This window comes from Gouania willdenowi, chromosome 22, assembly GCF_900634775.1.
Source record: "Gouania willdenowi chromosome 22, fGouWil2.1, whole genome shotgun sequence".
Taxonomy (NCBI): domain Eukaryota; kingdom Metazoa; phylum Chordata; class Actinopteri; order Blenniiformes; family Gobiesocidae; genus Gouania; species Gouania willdenowi.
Window position 1 is genome coordinate 17264423 of NC_041065.1, and position 17254 is coordinate 17281676.

The window sequence follows — 17254 nt, forward strand, 5'->3', positions numbered from 1 at the left end:
TGGACCCTTTTGCACCAGAGGGCTTTATCCTCATCACGGTTTGCTTATCAGTTTAAGGTGATTATTCCAACATGCAACTTTTTATCAAATAAATTACAAGCAGCTGTGTGCAAATGTTTTATTCTAGCAGGATCAGAGCTTTAATCTTGATTCTTAACCTGGCTTGTGTTGTCTTCTATATTTATTCCACGTTTTGTCTTTGTGACAACACGATGTGTGGAAGTAAGAACAGAACTGTCAGCAGCAGCTGACCTTGACACAATCAGGTGTCTGCAGCTTCTGTAAGTTTTGAAGCTGTAACACTGATGTGTCATTCTTTGGTTTGGGAATGGCTTGTACCTATTTTCTTTTTTCTTTGTGTCTCTTCTCATTATGTGTGTTTTTGGAGTCTCGTCTTTTTCCTGTACAGGGATGCTGGAGCTTATCCCAGCTGACATGGGGTATAAGGTGGCGTATAGTCTACTGTTGTCAAAAGGAACATTTTTGATAAACTTCAGTTAACAAAGTTCCATCCATCAGGGTCGCGGGGGCCTGTCTGCTGGTGCCTATCTCCAGCTTTGGTCCATCGCAGACAGACAACCACTCACACTCACATTCACTCCTATGGGCGACCTAGAGACTCCAATCAACATAACAGTCATGTTTGTGGATTGTGAGAGGAAGCAGGAGTCCCCAGAGAAAACCCATACAGCACGGGGACAACATGCACACTCCACACAGAAAGGACCCAAGTGTCCACCCCAGGGCTTGAACCCAGTACCTCCTTGCTGTGAGGTGGATGTGCTTACCACTACACCACTGTGTGCCCGTAACAAAGTTCACTCAAACAAAAGAACCACTTGGTGAGTAAAGTCAAAACATCTGGAATGGCATCAGCGGCAGAATGCCTCAGCATTTTTAGAGATATGTTAAGTCAATGTGTTTCAGGATTCCATTCAAACACCCCTTCGCCAAAATGAATCAGTTCATCAGTCCTTCGCAAAATTATTATTACAAGTAAGTACTCTGAACGATGCCTCTATACCAGGGGTCTGCAACCTGCAGCTCTGGAGCCACATGTGGCTCTTTGACTCTTTTGCAGTGGCTCCTTGTAGCGTTTAAAAAAATATGGTATTGATGATTAATGACAATAACTTAAAATAAAATTATGATAAAAGAATTGGTTACCCTAAAAATGAATCACATTGTGCAATAACTTTGCCACCATCCTTCTTCACCTCCTGCAACATCTACAGACCATCAACTTTCCTGCACCTGTGGCTAACCTTAAGTTTTAAATCCCTGGTAAGATAACTAAACCAACAAAAACACTATTTTGGAAGAAAATAGAGATTTTAATTGTGTGGGAAAAGATTTATTTAATTGCCAACATGTCGGCTTAATATGCATAATGCATGCTTGATTTGTTGCAAGAAATTAGCTATTAGCATGTGTTGACCGACATGATTACTCACATGTCATCAAATTCAAGTTATTTTTTGTAGCCCTTCAACTCCAATAACTCATACAATTATTTTATATTATTTTAACTGTATAGAATCTTAACACTGTATTGTCTTTATTGAGAATGTTTGTTTTTTTTGGCTCCAGGAGGACTTTAATCCAGGCGAGATTAGGCAAAATGGCTCTTTTGAGAGTAAAGGTTGCAGACCCCTGCTCTATACTGTGTGGCAGCTCATTATAAGAGGACTTCTGTCAATGGAGTTTCCTTTTGACATGGAGCCGGCTTTACGTCAGACATGGAAATTCGTCACAACAACTGTCTACACTGGTCCTCATAGACAGGATCCAGAAATCAAACATTTGTGTGCTTCCTGTAGACGTCACTATTTCTGCAAACTTAGAAACTGATGCTTGGCGCAAGAGAAAATGAAGATGTTAAATTAAAGATAAAGGACAAAACGAGCATCATTTGGAACTTTTATTACTGAATATCTCATTTCAGAGAATAAAATGTTGTTAAAACATCAGATGTTGAACAGGGTGTCATGTACACTTTAAACATGACATCAGAAGAGAGAGCTGTGGTATTTATGTGTGTGTGACATTATCAGGACGCTTTTGTTGTTTTCACTGTTTTGTGTTTGAGTAAGTGCTGCTCAAACAGAAAGCCGGTGAGAGTGTACACATTGAAAGCAAATGATCACAAGGAGAGATTATCATCCTCGTCTTTCAGTCTGAGCCCTGAGAACATCTGTGTGGCTTACAGTGTCTGTGAGAAAGACATGCTGGTGTTTGTGTGCCGCTGAAGAGGTGGGTCCTTATGTGCACAGAGGAGCTCCATAGGCTGTGTGTTGGTGGGTTGGGTTACAGGAGCATCCATGAAGAGGAGTGTGAAGGCTCTAGGACCCAGCAACGTGGCCAGTGTAGGCAGGCAGAGCGGGGCTGAGTCACTGCATGTGTCTGAGAGGCAGTCAGAGACGAGCAGAGCCAGAGAGCAGAGGTGATCTCACACTCATCAGCACAGGATAACACAACCATGATGGGTTGACTTTTGGGGGCGGGCGAGCGGCCGGAGAGAGGAAGTGTGCGTTTGCCACCACTTGCTCAGCCATGGAGACCAACAAAGTTCTTCATTTCGTGCCTTCGGGTAAGTGGACCCAGGCTGTGGGATGTTCTGGGGCTTCGCCGGGGGAACCTCGGGGTTCCCTACCTAGTGAAACCCGAGAGTCCCTGTGCAAAACATGTGCAGCCCACTTCCACTTCCAGGCTGAGGGAGGGCAGATGTTTGTGCCCCTGCCTCCTACTGTACATACTTGCTGTTTGGTGTGTGTTAGAGCGCTCTGTGTACTTAGGAATGTGGCAGTGACAGAAAATGCTGTTTCTTATTTCTTTCAGCAGAGGTGGGGTTTACACAGTGTTTTTTAGCCTTTTTTTTCACATGCCTCTCAGTCTTTCCCTCCTGTTTTTCCTTCTGCTTTTCTACATTTTCTTGTTCATGTCTGCGGCACGAGACATTTCAGTGTTTTCTTCCACGAGTTGAAAGAGTCGGACCTTGAGAAAGAATCGTGATGCAGAGCCAGAGAGAGAGAGAGCAGAGCAGCCTACCTGTCGAGCACACAGTGGAGACACTTTCTCATGTGTTGCTGTGACGGATGGAAGGGAATCGTGCAGGAAACCGCATGTGTGCGTGTGTGTGTGTGTGAATGTGCACAGTCATCTGCGTGACATGAAATGTGTGAGTTTGTGTTTTTATTATGGTTCCTGCTCAGTGTTCTCCTCACTGAATGTCCTCTGAGAACCCAACGCTTATTTGGAGGTGTGATGGGGCTGCTGCTTCACTTTCCTTTTGTCTCTGTGTGCGTGTGCATGTGTGTGTGTGTGTTTGGGATGAAGACATCACAGTGGATAGTGCAGAGATTGTGCGATTGCACTTTCTTTCAGGTGCAACCTTTTGTCCGAGTTAAGTTGCGCGGCTCTGTATCCAGGTATCGGTGCGTGTGCGCGTGCGTGTGCATGTGTCTGCGCATGTGCACCCTGACTGCCACCCCTCTGATGGGCATCTCCCCGTCTCGTCCTCTAAAAAGACGTTTGCATGCATTGTCTTGTTGCTGATTGGAGGTACAGAGTTCAGGTTTGATCTGAGCTGCAGCGCATTTTAGGAGGAAGGTTTGATTTCTGGTAACAATGTAAAACCAGTTTGATCCGGTGAGAGTTTGCACTGCTAACAGGGATAAAATATGAAGAATGAAAAATGGTTGATTAAAGCCTATTCATTGGTTTATCTGCACAAAAATGTCCAGTACAATGGAATTAAATGTGTGGCTGCACTCTACAAACCAAGATGGAAGCTTTCCGTCACTTAGAAGCTGCACAGAGGAAGAATCTTTGTGCTCACTAGCGCCCCCTACACAAGGCAAGAGTACTGCCTGCCTCGGAAACCTGGAATTTCCGCAATTTTAAATTAAATGTAAAGTTTGCATAGTGGTAATGTCAACATTTGATTTTTTTTTAGCGTTATTAGTTATTTTTTTGACGAATGGTGGTGTAGTGGTCAGCACATCCATCTCACAGCAGTAAGGTTGATGATCGGGAATTCTCACACATGAGAAGAATATTTTAGATGGACTTGAGTGCCCACACCGTTTCTCAAGGTTACTTAAATATGGGTGCCCAATTATTGTGTCACGCTTTGTAGAAACACGATGAGGGCCGGCCTTCCTGACAGGCAACACAGGCGGCCGCCTAGGGCGCCAACTGCTGGAGGGGTGCCAAATTGCACCCCCCAATTATTCATTTTTTTTTTAATATTAATTTAAAAAGTCATAATAAACATGAAACACACCCTTTAAAATCATTAAGTAGTTTTGCCTAGGGCACCAAAAAGGCTAGGGCCGGCCCTGAACACGATGTTTAAAAAAGCAAAGCGTCTCATTAAACAGTGCGCAGTGTCATGTGATCCTGAGGAGACCCTTGTTTTGCACGTTCATTTCCTAGCACACCATGGCTCAGGTGGTAGTGGGTCGTCTTCTGATCGAGAGGTTGGGGGTTCGATCCCAGTACCTGACTATGTGTCGAAGTGTCCTTGGGCAAGACACTGAACCCTAAGTTGCTCCCAGTGGTCGACTAGCACCTTGCATGGCAGTCTCTCCCACTGGTGTGTGAGAGTGAATGGGTGAATGAGCTGATATGTAAAGCGCTTTGAGACTGTTTCAGTGTGGTGATAAAGCGCTATATAAAATCAAGTCCATTTACCATTTTACCACATTGCCAAAGCCTTTGTGTGTGTGCGCGTCCGTGTGTAAGCTGCAATACAATTTCCAACGCCGGTTCCAAGTTTAAATCCATTATTCATTTCATTGTTCATTATGTTTAATTATCATTAATAAACATTTAATTATGTTTTACTATATTATTAATAATTGATACTACCTGGTACTACAATTCTATATATTTCTCATTTATTATACAGAATAGAATAGAAATATTTCAACTAGTTTTCATCTCATTCCTTTGACCTAAAGCTTAAAATGCATAAAATGATCTAATATAAACCCAATTAATACAATTTTTTCCTTATTATAGCAATTTCAGGCTATGTTCACACTGCAGGGTTTCATTCCCTATTTGGATTTTTTGTTTAATTCAATATTTTTATTTTTATGTTTTACGTTACATTACAAAACCAAATGCGACTCCTAATATGAACGGAATGCATCTATGAAGTGACCCGCATGCACACAAAACACGATGTCACGTGGCGCAGTGTTAGCGGAAGTAAATTTGGCCCCCTTAACGCTTGATTGTGGTATGACCCCTCTATCTTGGCTTGAACTGACCGGTCCCTCATATATTTAACAGTTCTAAAGAATCTTATTTTTGCCATCGACTGTTTTCTGCTTCTTCGTCCGCCGTTGCTTTTCGCCTTTGTCGCCTTTTGATGACGTATAGGTCGGATGACCACGATCTGAGTGTCCAGACTGCAGCGTGAACAAAGCTCAAGAGTCGCTCTTTAGTTTGAGATTTTAATTTTGTTTGAATCTAATAATATGTATCTATATTATAAACTGATATATTTTGTTTAATGACTTAAAGTTAATTTTTTTATTAGATAAAATCATAGTGTAAGCCTCATAGATCAATAAATCAAACATAATTTACTCCCTAAAGAGAGGAAAAAGATGGCAATTGTCGTATGACAGTTTGTTTTCCTACTTACTGTAAACGTTTGCTGACATTGTGGGATGTGGAGTCGCGGAGACGGGTGCATTGAAGTGTTTTTATTTCATTGTGATTTCACATGGAATACCGGTAACAAACTGGAACAAAACTGTTGTCAAGCGATATCTGTCCTCTGGGGAAAAAAACCCAGAAATCACGGTAAGAATGAATTAAAAACACTTCTGTACATCCTTTATGATGCATAGAGTGTTTACAATGGAGATGAAAACAAACTTTCAAGCGACAATGTCAATCTTTTTCGTTTCTTTTTGGAGTAAATAATGTTTGATTCTTTGATCTATGAGGCTTACACTAAGAATTATTGGGGGTAGCAGCTTTAAAGCAAATTACGGAGACAAATGGCTTCATGTTATTGTCTGATAACATGCACAACGTCATAAATAAAGTAACTTAAAAATTGGAAAACAAATATCAACATTTTCCTCAAAAAAAAAAATGAAATCAAGATTTTTTAACTATTTTTTTATTTATTTTTTTGGTACATTTTAATATCTATACTGTATGTTCTCAATTAAAAGGCAAAAATTAAATATTGATGTTGTTTACATGCTCAGATAATGCAAGGTTGTAAACTTCATCAGTTTTTATGCGTGTATCCGATTGGCCCCAATCTACTACTACTATTATTATTATTATTATTATTATTATTATTATTATTATTATTATTAAGAATATGAACTTTACTGTGACAAAATTTTTTGGCTTTTAATTGGTCTCAGGCTCTACAGTTTTGATGTTAATGTAATCAACCTTTTTTATTAACTGTAACATTCACCTTTTATCTCAGCTGAAAATACACATCCTAAAGATATATAGAGTCAAACCGTAAATGCAGCCACTGTACAGCTTATTGTGTGTGTCTGATTAACCAAACCTGAGCCAAATGAACTCCTCCTGGAGTGCAGCGCCGCAGGGCGTCAATCTTCAGGTGTGACGGACAGTCGCACAATCAGCGCCGCAGCCGTGTGACCTGCAGAGACACAACACAACGGCACGGAGGACACACAGTGGCTGTGGGAATTACGAGTTGGACCGTGTGAAAGTGAAGATGGATGACGCGCGTGTGTGTGTGTGCGCGCGCGGGCGCCGTGGATGTGATGGTGATCTCTGATCAGTATTCACCACTGGCACCAGATCTCAGAAGCTTCAGCCTACGAGCACAGCCCTCTGGCTGGAGGACACACACACACACACACACACACACACACTTATCATAGAGTGTCACATAAACATACATGTGCAGAGATATGCAGACCAGCACTGAAAATGTCACAAAGACCACATGAATGTGTGCGAGATGTGACCAGAATTGTGCAATTGTGTTAGTCTCACACACACACACACACACACGTGCAGCACTCACTATTTCTTGAAAATTTATGACGTGCCAAGACTTCAAGGTCTCGCATAAACAACTTGGAAACAATTACTCTCTTACACAGACACACACACACACTATAGTCACGTGACTATATACATATATTTTCACACACTGCACTTGATTACATGCACCATCTCATACACAATACATCATTTACACACACGGACGCACACACAACTGTTATGTGGATGAAGTAGCACACAATTATTAATTGTGTGGTAACGTGTGCACTGATACAATAAACACACTGCGCTTAATTACATTTCCAATTGCTAATAGTGAAATATTTATACACAAAACCGGTATGTGGATGCGCATGGATATATACACGCACACGCTGCATTTATTACTGTACACACACAGCGCATGAGCAGCACAATACAAGGAAAAATACAGAATTAACTACAGTGTTCGCGCACACACTTGTGTTGTGCTTTTCATAGTACATGCAGGGAACGTGTATAAAGATGTTAGATAACTCTGTAATTTTTCCTCCTTTTGTCACTTGATCAGAGTTGAGACTTCACAATGATTCGTGTATTAATGTTAGGTGAAGCTGAGGCTCATAAACAGATATTTTTGCTGGTTCTTCGTTAATTACGGACAAATATTCATCATATAGAAGAGCACAGCAGCAGCAGTGGGCTTGTACTCTGAGATAGATAGTTGGTTTCTGTCAGTGTCTGCAGCCTTAGGGCTGAAATCATGTTTTCAATTTCAATTCTGATTTATAGTCTTCTCACAGTGCTTACCGTATTTTGCGGACTATAAGGAGCACTTAAAATCCTTTAATTTTCTCAAAAAATGACATTATAATCAGGTGCGCCTTATGTATGAAATTATTATGTCAAAATGTTTTAGTACAACTTTGGTAAACTATGAAGCTGCACCACTTGATGGATTTTTGGCGCTTCAGGGCTACCGTAGTCAGGCGCCTCGTGGAGTGATATGTACTGTACTGTGCTTCAACATACTGAACTGAAAAAGCGAGTGTATTGTTCTGTATTTTATGTGTTAAACCTGAACAATGTTGAGTTATTGTTAATGAGTTGAATAAAGTTTGACTTATCTGACTATTTTGTTTCGCTTAACAAGCCTTAATAATAATAATAACAAATCGGTGCGCCTTATGTATGAAAATAGACCCGATCAGACCCATTCATTGATAGTGCGTCTTATAATCCGGTGCGCCTTATAGTCCGAAAAATACAGTATATCAAATTTAAAGAGTTGTAACGTAAAGAAATAGAATACTTTTCCACAGGAGGGGTTAATTGGCTTTGAACAGGAAGACACGTCCAGCAAAACCAGTTGCAGAGCTGGAGACCAACTGCCTTTACTAGTTGGATAGGTGGAAGAGTTGAACCTTATAGGGATATACTGTTTATATTGTTCTTAAAAAGTAGTTTTAGACACATTACTTTAACTTTTTCTTCCCTTCTTTCAGCCACATGGACATATAAACATTATACTTACTGATAACTGAATGATAAACATCTCCAACAAAATCTTAACTCACCATGTGACTATATTGGATGCACTGCTTATCCGACATGACAAGTGACCTTTGAAAGTTAATGTATAGCATGTAACTGTCTGTAAGTACAGTATGTGTCCAATGCAGTGTTAATTATGTTGACTAAAATGAAACGAAAACTAAAAAAGAAGTCATTGATTGAGACTAAAACTGTGACTAAATTAATTGACCTTATCGTCAGCGAATAAAGGACGTGACAAAAAATAGTCTGTGACGAAAATCCAATCAGAAACAGGAGAGATGTAGCCTGGAATCCATCCTAATCTCCTTGTATTATTCATACAGGTGCTCACCAGGCGGGGCGGGATAAAGCGTAGTTCTTTTTCTCTAAACAAAGCCATCAGATGAAAACAGCATGTAGTACGGTACAAACTTACAGTTTTAAAGCCTCTTGCTGTTGAGGAAGTGAGCAGAGACGGCCGCATCACCACACCCACTTTCTTACAAAAAGTAAGGAAGTGGGTGTGGCTTCATTTATGATCTTTGAATTGAGTTGCAAATTAATACTTGCACATTTTTGTTTGCATTATTATGGGAGAAAGATACAATTTTAAACTTGACAGTCTGTTTGTGTAACTCAGCACTGCTTTTGAATTGAAACAAAGACACAGTTGCGAGAGTAGATTTTGGCGGGTCAGCACACAGATTTTTCATATTGAGCTTTTCTATTCTTTTATTTTTTTATTTAAAGTAAATGCGAAAGATGGGTTGAATTGTATTAGTCTTATCTTTTATTTATTTAATTTTTTTAAATTTCACTTTAAGAATTACATTTTTGCGCTCCAGGCGACCGCCTGGTTTGCCTATGCCCATAGCCAGCCCTGTATATATACACACATAAATGACAGGTTTATAGTTTAGTTTGTTTCCTATACCAGCAGTAAAACATTTTGACTAAAATTGTTAGTATTTTAGTCGACTAAAATTGCTTGGTAAGACTAAAGCTAAAACAAATCAGATGACTAAATCTTGACAAAAACTAAAATTAATTTTAGTCAAAGTTAAAGTTCTTGTCAAAATTAACACTTGTCTAATGTGTGTTAGAAAAAGTCTTTGTGCAAACAATGCTGGAAACCAGTTCTTCCTAAACGTTGGAGCAACAATAGGAAGGATGTGTTTAACTGCTGCTCACTCACATGTGCTGTCCCTTAGAGAAACAGACTAAAGTGCCTGTGTGGCTTTTTGGACCACTGACGTTTTACACAGATGTGTATATTCTGCAGTTACTCTGGTTAACTAATTAATAATTCATATCAACTTTGTATGGGTGATGTTTGTTGCATGAGGGAATAAGCTCAATTAGAGCCTCCAATTTCTCATTGTGTTTTTGTTTAATGTGCTTTCCCTAATTCTAATGGGAGACCTTCACAAAATTGTGCTAAATATGCTTTAGAGCAGTCTTTCCCAGGCATTTAACCTGAGGCCATGTACCCCTACCACTGCACACTTCAAAAACATAATAATGTAATGCAGTGTTTTTCAACCTTGGGTCGTGGCCCCATGTGCGGTTGGCTGGAATTCAAATGATTTAGTCTGAAATGTCTAATAATTAAATACTGATTAAATATTTATTTTTTAAATGTTTTAATTATTATTCTTTTTCAAATTTGTGATATTAAAATGGGGTCACGAACCAAAAAAGTTGGGAACACCACTGATGTAATGTCACTTACAATATAGCCCCACAGTGAAATTTGTCTGGAACAATAATATATAATAATAAAAAAATGAATAATAATCAGTAACCATGGGCATTCTTACATCGGTAATGTGTAATTTATGGCAATGCATGGAGGTTCCTGACTGCTGGTTGATTTATGTTCGAATTTACAATTTTTATTTTTTATTCATGTACCAACCCATGACAATTTGCGTACCCCTGGGGATACCCGTACCCCACTTTGGGAACCTATGCATTAGAGGATTAATTGTGTTAACTCTTATTAAAGTAAAGTAACTAAACCCCGAAACCTAAATGTATTTGGTTATGAAGTAGGGTTGTTGATTGATTCTTGTCCAACTCTTGACATTTTAGTCAAAATATTTCATTTTCATGTATTTAGTTGTAAAAATGTAAGAGTGACCTGATGGCTATTAATATCCAGTTTGGCTGAGAATGGTGCTTTGTGATTTTTTTGGTGGCTTATTACATCACTAGCCATCCCTGTTGGCCCCACCCCCTCCAATAAATACTACCACCTGTGGGCTCTACAATCTGTGGTGAGTAGGTTTGATAGAGATAATTGTTATTATTGAGTAGCTCGTTAGCGTAGCACAGCATAGATTATTCTTTGGAGATTTTAAAGTAAAGACTGGGTGTGTCCTAACTGCCCCTGGAGCCCCGCCCATCATCAAGGCATTTTTTTAAATTTCCAACCTAGATGCACATCAGACCAAAACCTTAGGGTTTAGACTTGGCATGTTTGTTTGTTTCTTGCCACACTTGCTAGACACTCATCATTTTACGGGGAAGAATCTTGTGGAAATACGTGATATTGTCCTAAAACATATACGTGAGAGTTTAGTCCATGTTGTATAGATAGTTCCATTTCAGGAGAAGTGTATTGTGTGAGATTGAAATTGTTTACTTCCCTTTAAAAATTCTTTAACATGGTGAACCTTGGCTAGTTTATTTAATAGGAACCTATTTCCTTGACTTAAATGAGGTCTGTGTAGAGAATTCGGCAAATTCTCTGTCCAGGGCGTGCAAATCATCTCTGAAATTAGACGAGACACTAAAGTGTGACGGAGACAAACAGAAGATTTGTTGTTTTCCCTTTAACATCCAAATTAAATCACTCGTGATCTCAAACACTGGAGGAAATGGAGCCAAACCTCAGTTCGGCCTGTTAAAGTAACTCTACAGAGCTCAGCCATGACCATCAGCAGAATGCCTCACATACTAGGACTGGGTGATATGGACCAGAATTCATATCTCTATATTTTTTTCTCTAAATGGCGATATACTGTATACATCTCGATATTGACTCAATAAAGTCTTACTAGAAAGACAATTCTAGGTTAAATTTATCACACATTCAAATATATTAACAAACCACTGCACAATATGTGCCACTTTTTCTCCTATAAAGGACAGCATGTGTGAGTGAGTTTTGTAGTGTGGCTTGTCCACTGGGAGGGATGTCTTCATTAAGAGCAACAAAATGTTCATTTTTGAGCCAGGTCTCTGTGAGGCATAATAAATCTAATTGATGGTCAGTTATAAGATCATTCACTAAGTGAGATTTGGATGAAAGTGATCTGATATTTAATAGTCTACATCTAATAGTCTTTTCACAGTTTTGTGTTCAGTTTTTAGTTTTATGGTTAACGTTTTTACTGTGGGTTTTAGTTTGAACTGCATGTTGCCCTATACTGCTCAGCACAGTGTTTATAGGGTATACATGCTCTGTGCTTTGAGCAAGGGGCTTATCTATGGAGGTGTCTGTAGCTGCCTGTTTTTAGTATTCAAGTATTCTAAAACAAAATAAGCCATGCATTTTATGTATCGCCAAACGAGGCTCAATATATCTTGAATCTCAATATATTGAGTTTTGCCTTCACTATCTTCAATGTCTTCGCAATCTACACAGAAACTACTTTGTAGTCCCAGCATGGAGCTTGACTTCCACAGATGTATAAAACAGATATTTTATTGTCCTGATGAAAGAGTTTTCCTGAGCCCTAAAGGCAGAAATCACAGTTTAGAGCTGCCTCTCGCTGCACGTTACAATTCATCTTTCCGCTGCTCTCAGAGGCTAAAAGTCAAAGTTGAAATCGGTAGAGATCTGATTAACTTCTGACAGCCGGGTGGCGTCTTAATCTCATTCAGCATCCGCAAAGAGACACGTTAACTCAGCCGATCGTCGGCCGCTGGCGTTCTGCGGTTTTAAGTGGCAGACGGTTTGCAGAGTCACAGAACGGAGCCAGAAAGCACGTCGACTTCCAGGAACAAAAGCCATTCAACTGGCGTGTGTGCGTGGAGACGATAGTGCAGCTTCCTGCACTCCAGAAACACTCCTGCATGCTTTACGTGGATTAAAACACAAAACTGTGGAAGGGTTTGGTGCTAAATAATGGGATTGAGCACAATTAGGATGGAAACAACACATTGTGCAGCGTCATAGGCATCGATTCCTGTGGTCGCAGTGCTTTAATTCATCCATTTTTGTGCAAATTTGGCCTGTTTTTAGCTTTTGGTCCAAGCTAGTGTCTAAACTTGAAATCTACTTTCTCCACCTTTGCTTTGCTTTAAAAACCAGTGCTCCCAACGGTCCCTGAACACGTCTTTTCTCTGACATTGCTGCAGTTTTCGAGCCGCATTGAGATTCTGTGCACGTTAGTTGTGTGGTTTGATGCGTTCAAGGGGAAAACGGTGCACGTTGGTGAAATCTAAAAGCTAGATTCCAAAACTCATTTTTGCAAAATTGCATTGGTAATATCTGATTGAGCTTTTGGAAGTGAACGTGTGTGTGTGTGTGTGCTCAATATTACAAAGTCTGACTTTTCTGCTGCAGAGACTCAGGAATAAACGCACAAAATGTAAGTTATTTAATTCAACTTTTAGCATGTTTGTGTTGCTGGTTTTGGGTTTTGTCCTCTTTTGTGCTGCTTTTAAACGCTGATTCTCTAAACTATTTGGTATTTTAGTTTTCCTTTCAGTCAACTGATTCTCAAAAAGAGTCTAAAAATTACACAGAGAGAAATCATTGACAACAATAATCAGATGCAGATTTAAACAACACCAAACTATTGCACAAGAAATGTAAAACAATTCCATTTTTAAAGATTCATGAGCCATATAATATGCATCTGCAGAATTCATAAAAAGAAATACGTTGATATAATTATAAAGTGCACAAAAATGTAAAAAAGTTTACTTCATCCTGCAGTTTTGTGCCAGTGCCATCACTCTGTCCTTGGGCACATGTTTCTGCATGAAACTGCTCCATCGGAACAAAAAAAAGATTGAGAACCGCCGCAGCTCTAAACTGTCCCTGAACGCATCGTGAGCCAACATGGCTGTAGTTGTCACAACATGCGCAGCAATAAAGCCGCTAATTGGCTCCAAAACAGGGTCGATGTTCCCTGCATGATTGTTCTGTGGCTCAGTTTGGGTTGTTAGAGGAAGAGAAAATTAATGTTTGTATATCTTTCAACAGCAAGTTCAGTAGAATTAGCATGAATTAAGGCGTTTCTTTAATAATGCATACACGTATATAATCAGGGGAAATCAAGACCAGTACAATATCTGTGTACTCGCAGTTACAGAACTGACATTGTTTTTCACCACCTCAATAAGAGATCAAATCCCACTGGTTGAGGACAAAAATGGGTGTTATCTTAACTTGTATGTAGAATATTTAATTATGTAAAATGTAATAATCCATTTTTGGGGAAAAAATAAAATAATTCGTTGAATCAATGACATGCAAACTAATGTTTCAGTTGTGAGATTGGTTACAGTTTAGGTAAGTCTAACATGTGCACATGTGCATACAACACGTGTGTGCACACAGCCGTAGGGCAACCCCCTCGGCACATATACGATGTATGCAGAGCTTTAGGAGCACGTCGCATCACGTTCTGGCAGCAGACGCGGAATTTAAACGCGGTTTCTTCACTGAACATTTGACCTTGTCTTTGCCCTTGCCTAAGCGCTTTAACCTGCAACGTCCATTCATCAAAAGCACCATTAAAATCCCCAGCAAGCATTGTGTGTGGCTGTTGTTATAGGTTTACCAAAAATATAAGGGTTTTTGCGTTTGATTCCCACTGAGTTTCTCCAGACAGCTTTGATTGATGTATTTCTTTTTTCGTGCCACTTGTGGCGAAAGCATGGAGATCTTTCTTCCTATTTGCTCCTAATGAAGGAATGTGCATGCACAACATACTGGGACATCAGAGGAAGCAGCAGCTTGCAGAGCGGGGTGAACCTCCAATCGTATTTCTTTTCTCCACATCGAAAGAGTGTCTGTGTGTGTGTGTGTGTGTGTGCAGGCAGTTCTGAGGGGGAACACCGCTGAATGAAAGGCAGTGAGATGTGCTGGCAGGCTGGAGTTGCATACAGCCACGCAGTTGGCCATGTGTGTGCGTGCGTGCGTGTAGCAGACGTTAGAGCAATGGTGACCTGGCTTTAATCGAGCTGGGGGAGAAGGAAATGTGCAAGCAATTAGCAGGAATCCCCCCAGCACTGCTGTTTTCTTCCCCTTTTATGGAGACGTACAATTTTTGCAGCGAGTGAGCAGTTTGTTCACACACACAAACACACACACACGTCTGCTCATTGACTGCTCGTTGGGCTGCCGACTCACACTTTTAAGCACACACACACACACACACACACACACACAGCAGAGCATCCCTGCACCTGAGCACAAGCCTGTGTGTCGGAGACGAGAGGAAAGCAAGTGGAAACAGTCGTGAGCCAAAGCTGAAGATGACTTTTACGGAGTAGGATTTTAATAATTGGCTGGTGATGGCGAGGTTAAATTCATAGTGGGTTTTCCTGCCGTTAGCACAGTCACGACGTCTCGTCTCGCCATGCCATTCATCTGTGAGCCCAGCCCGCTCATGCAGCAATGTGCACAGGTGACAGACGGAGGAGAGCACGACAGGAGATTAGTGTCTATAGGACTCACACACACAACTCTGTATGTCCTATCCTTATGTCGTATACGCGTAAATATTATTGCAAAAACAATTACACATCTTTAAAGCCACGAGTTCCACCTCCAGCCAGATTTTTAACTCAGGTTTAAACAATTGTTTGATTTACTATAAACACTTGGGATGTAAAGATTAATTGATTGTTTGATCAATGATTTAGTCAAATCAATCTAAAGTATAAACATCGATATCCATCGCCATTTTGCGATGTTAGTTGGTGAGAAAAATGGTTTTTCAAAGAATGTTTTTAATGTAAATGCCTTAAACCAGTGTTTTTAAAATGGGGGTACGTGTACCCGTAGGGGTACGTGATGGCACTACAGGGAGGTCTTGAGAGAGTGGGAAATAAACAAATAGTGTCAGAAAAGTTAATATATATATATATATATATTTTTTTTAACATGTTTTTATTATTCTTGTTTTAAATTCAAACAAGACACAATCTTAAACAACTGTATTTCTATACTTTCACTTTGTGAAATATACATCTAGTTCAAATAAAATGTAGTTAAAAAGACATCTTTGCTCAAACATGAATAAAAACTAATTCGAGAAAAAAAAGAATTTTTTGATATCAAAATGGGGTCACGATCCAAAAAAGGTTTGAAAGCACTGCACTAAATATTGTTTTTTCGCACGTATTTACAAAATAAGATTCTTTAAAATGTGTATTATTATTATTCTCTATAGTTGTTTTTAAATCGTTTTCTAAGCAAAATGTTGCAGATTTACAAAGGAGGTACTTGGATTCAGAAATAAGAGAAAGAGGGTACACGAGCCAAAAAAGTTTGAGAACCACTACCTTAAACAGTCAGCGAATAAAATTCTTAAAATCTATCAATGTTGTGTTTTTATTCTTTAATGTGGAAAAAAAAAAAACAGACTGTCTGATATTAATCACAGGCTTCTAAATCAAATCAAATCGTTGTTCTGATAATTGACATCGTATCGTATTGGAATGAAACAGGTGATTTACACCCCTAGTAAACACGTAGTTTTTTATTGTCATTTTGTTTATTTTTCAGTCACTTAATGTTTTATTGCTGTCATTGTGTGTATTTCTAGGCCATTTTGTCTATGCTGTCATTTTTTTCTTTTTTTTGTTGTCGTTTTGTGTATTTATTAGTTATTTTGTGCATAATTGTTGCCTTTAACTGTTTTAAATCCATGTATCCTTCATTCTTAGGTTACTTCTTTTTAAAAACCAAATCAAAATCACACGTGTGGTGTGATTTTGATTTACTGACTCAAAACCAAAACAGAAATAGAGGAAACTCAAAAACCAGATAAGCAGCATTTTTCTGTTTTAAAATTAAATTTTTTGTTTGTGTGATATTTAGATATTTACGGGGGAAACCAGGACGAGAGCTTCATGTTTTAAGCTTATCACACAGATGTGTCACATTCATGATTAACTGGTAATTGAAATGTTATTATTACATAAATGAATTTAAAAAAGGCTGTTACGTATGTGTTTAAAGGAACCAGAGGTGGTGTAATGAATCTACTGGTGGTCCTCGGTTCTTGTGATCAACTTCTGTGTGTGTCGACGGCTGCCGTTGGTGCTAAAACAATCTGTGTACCCGAGCCACTCTCACCGACCTTCACTAATATATTTCATGTTGGTTTTGCAGCATAGACACCTGAGGAATCCTACTTTTACCTTTTTATTCTGATTGTTGTAATGTACCACAGTGTGCACGTCAATATAGCAGATGGATGAGTGCACTGACATGTACCGCCACAGTCGACCTGCTCGGTCAAAGCCACAGAAGCGCTGATGCTCATCCCCTTAATGAAATGATTCGGCCTTTTTCTCCACAGAAACATCCAAAGAGGACGTGCATCCGCTATCTCCAATGTCAATAAGAAAGCAGCGAGCGTTATTAAATCACAGTGATGAAAAGCTAAATTAGAAAGATCTCTGTCATTTTGGTATTTTGACACTCAAAGGCTTAATTATTCTTGGCTGAGGCTTTTTACAG

General features: G+C 39.4%; 1 protein-coding gene across 3 annotated transcripts in view; it reads left to right on the plus strand.

The window, feature by feature from the left end:
- slc4a11 (solute carrier family 4 member 11) overlaps positions 1-17254 on the plus strand; it is a 137441-nt gene that overhangs the window by 27743 nt on the left and 92444 nt on the right. For 2 of the 3 annotated variants that reach the window (XM_028437331.1, XM_028437334.1), the window contains exon 1: positions 2378-2590. The exons of the other annotated variant lie outside the window; for it this stretch is intronic. In XM_028437331.1, the coding sequence (XP_028293132.1) occupies positions 2554-2590 (37 nt within the window). In that variant the 5' untranslated portion in view covers positions 2378-2553. Of the gene's footprint in view, positions 1-2377; positions 2591-17254 lie in introns of those variants that run through there. 3 annotated transcript variants of the gene reach the window in all.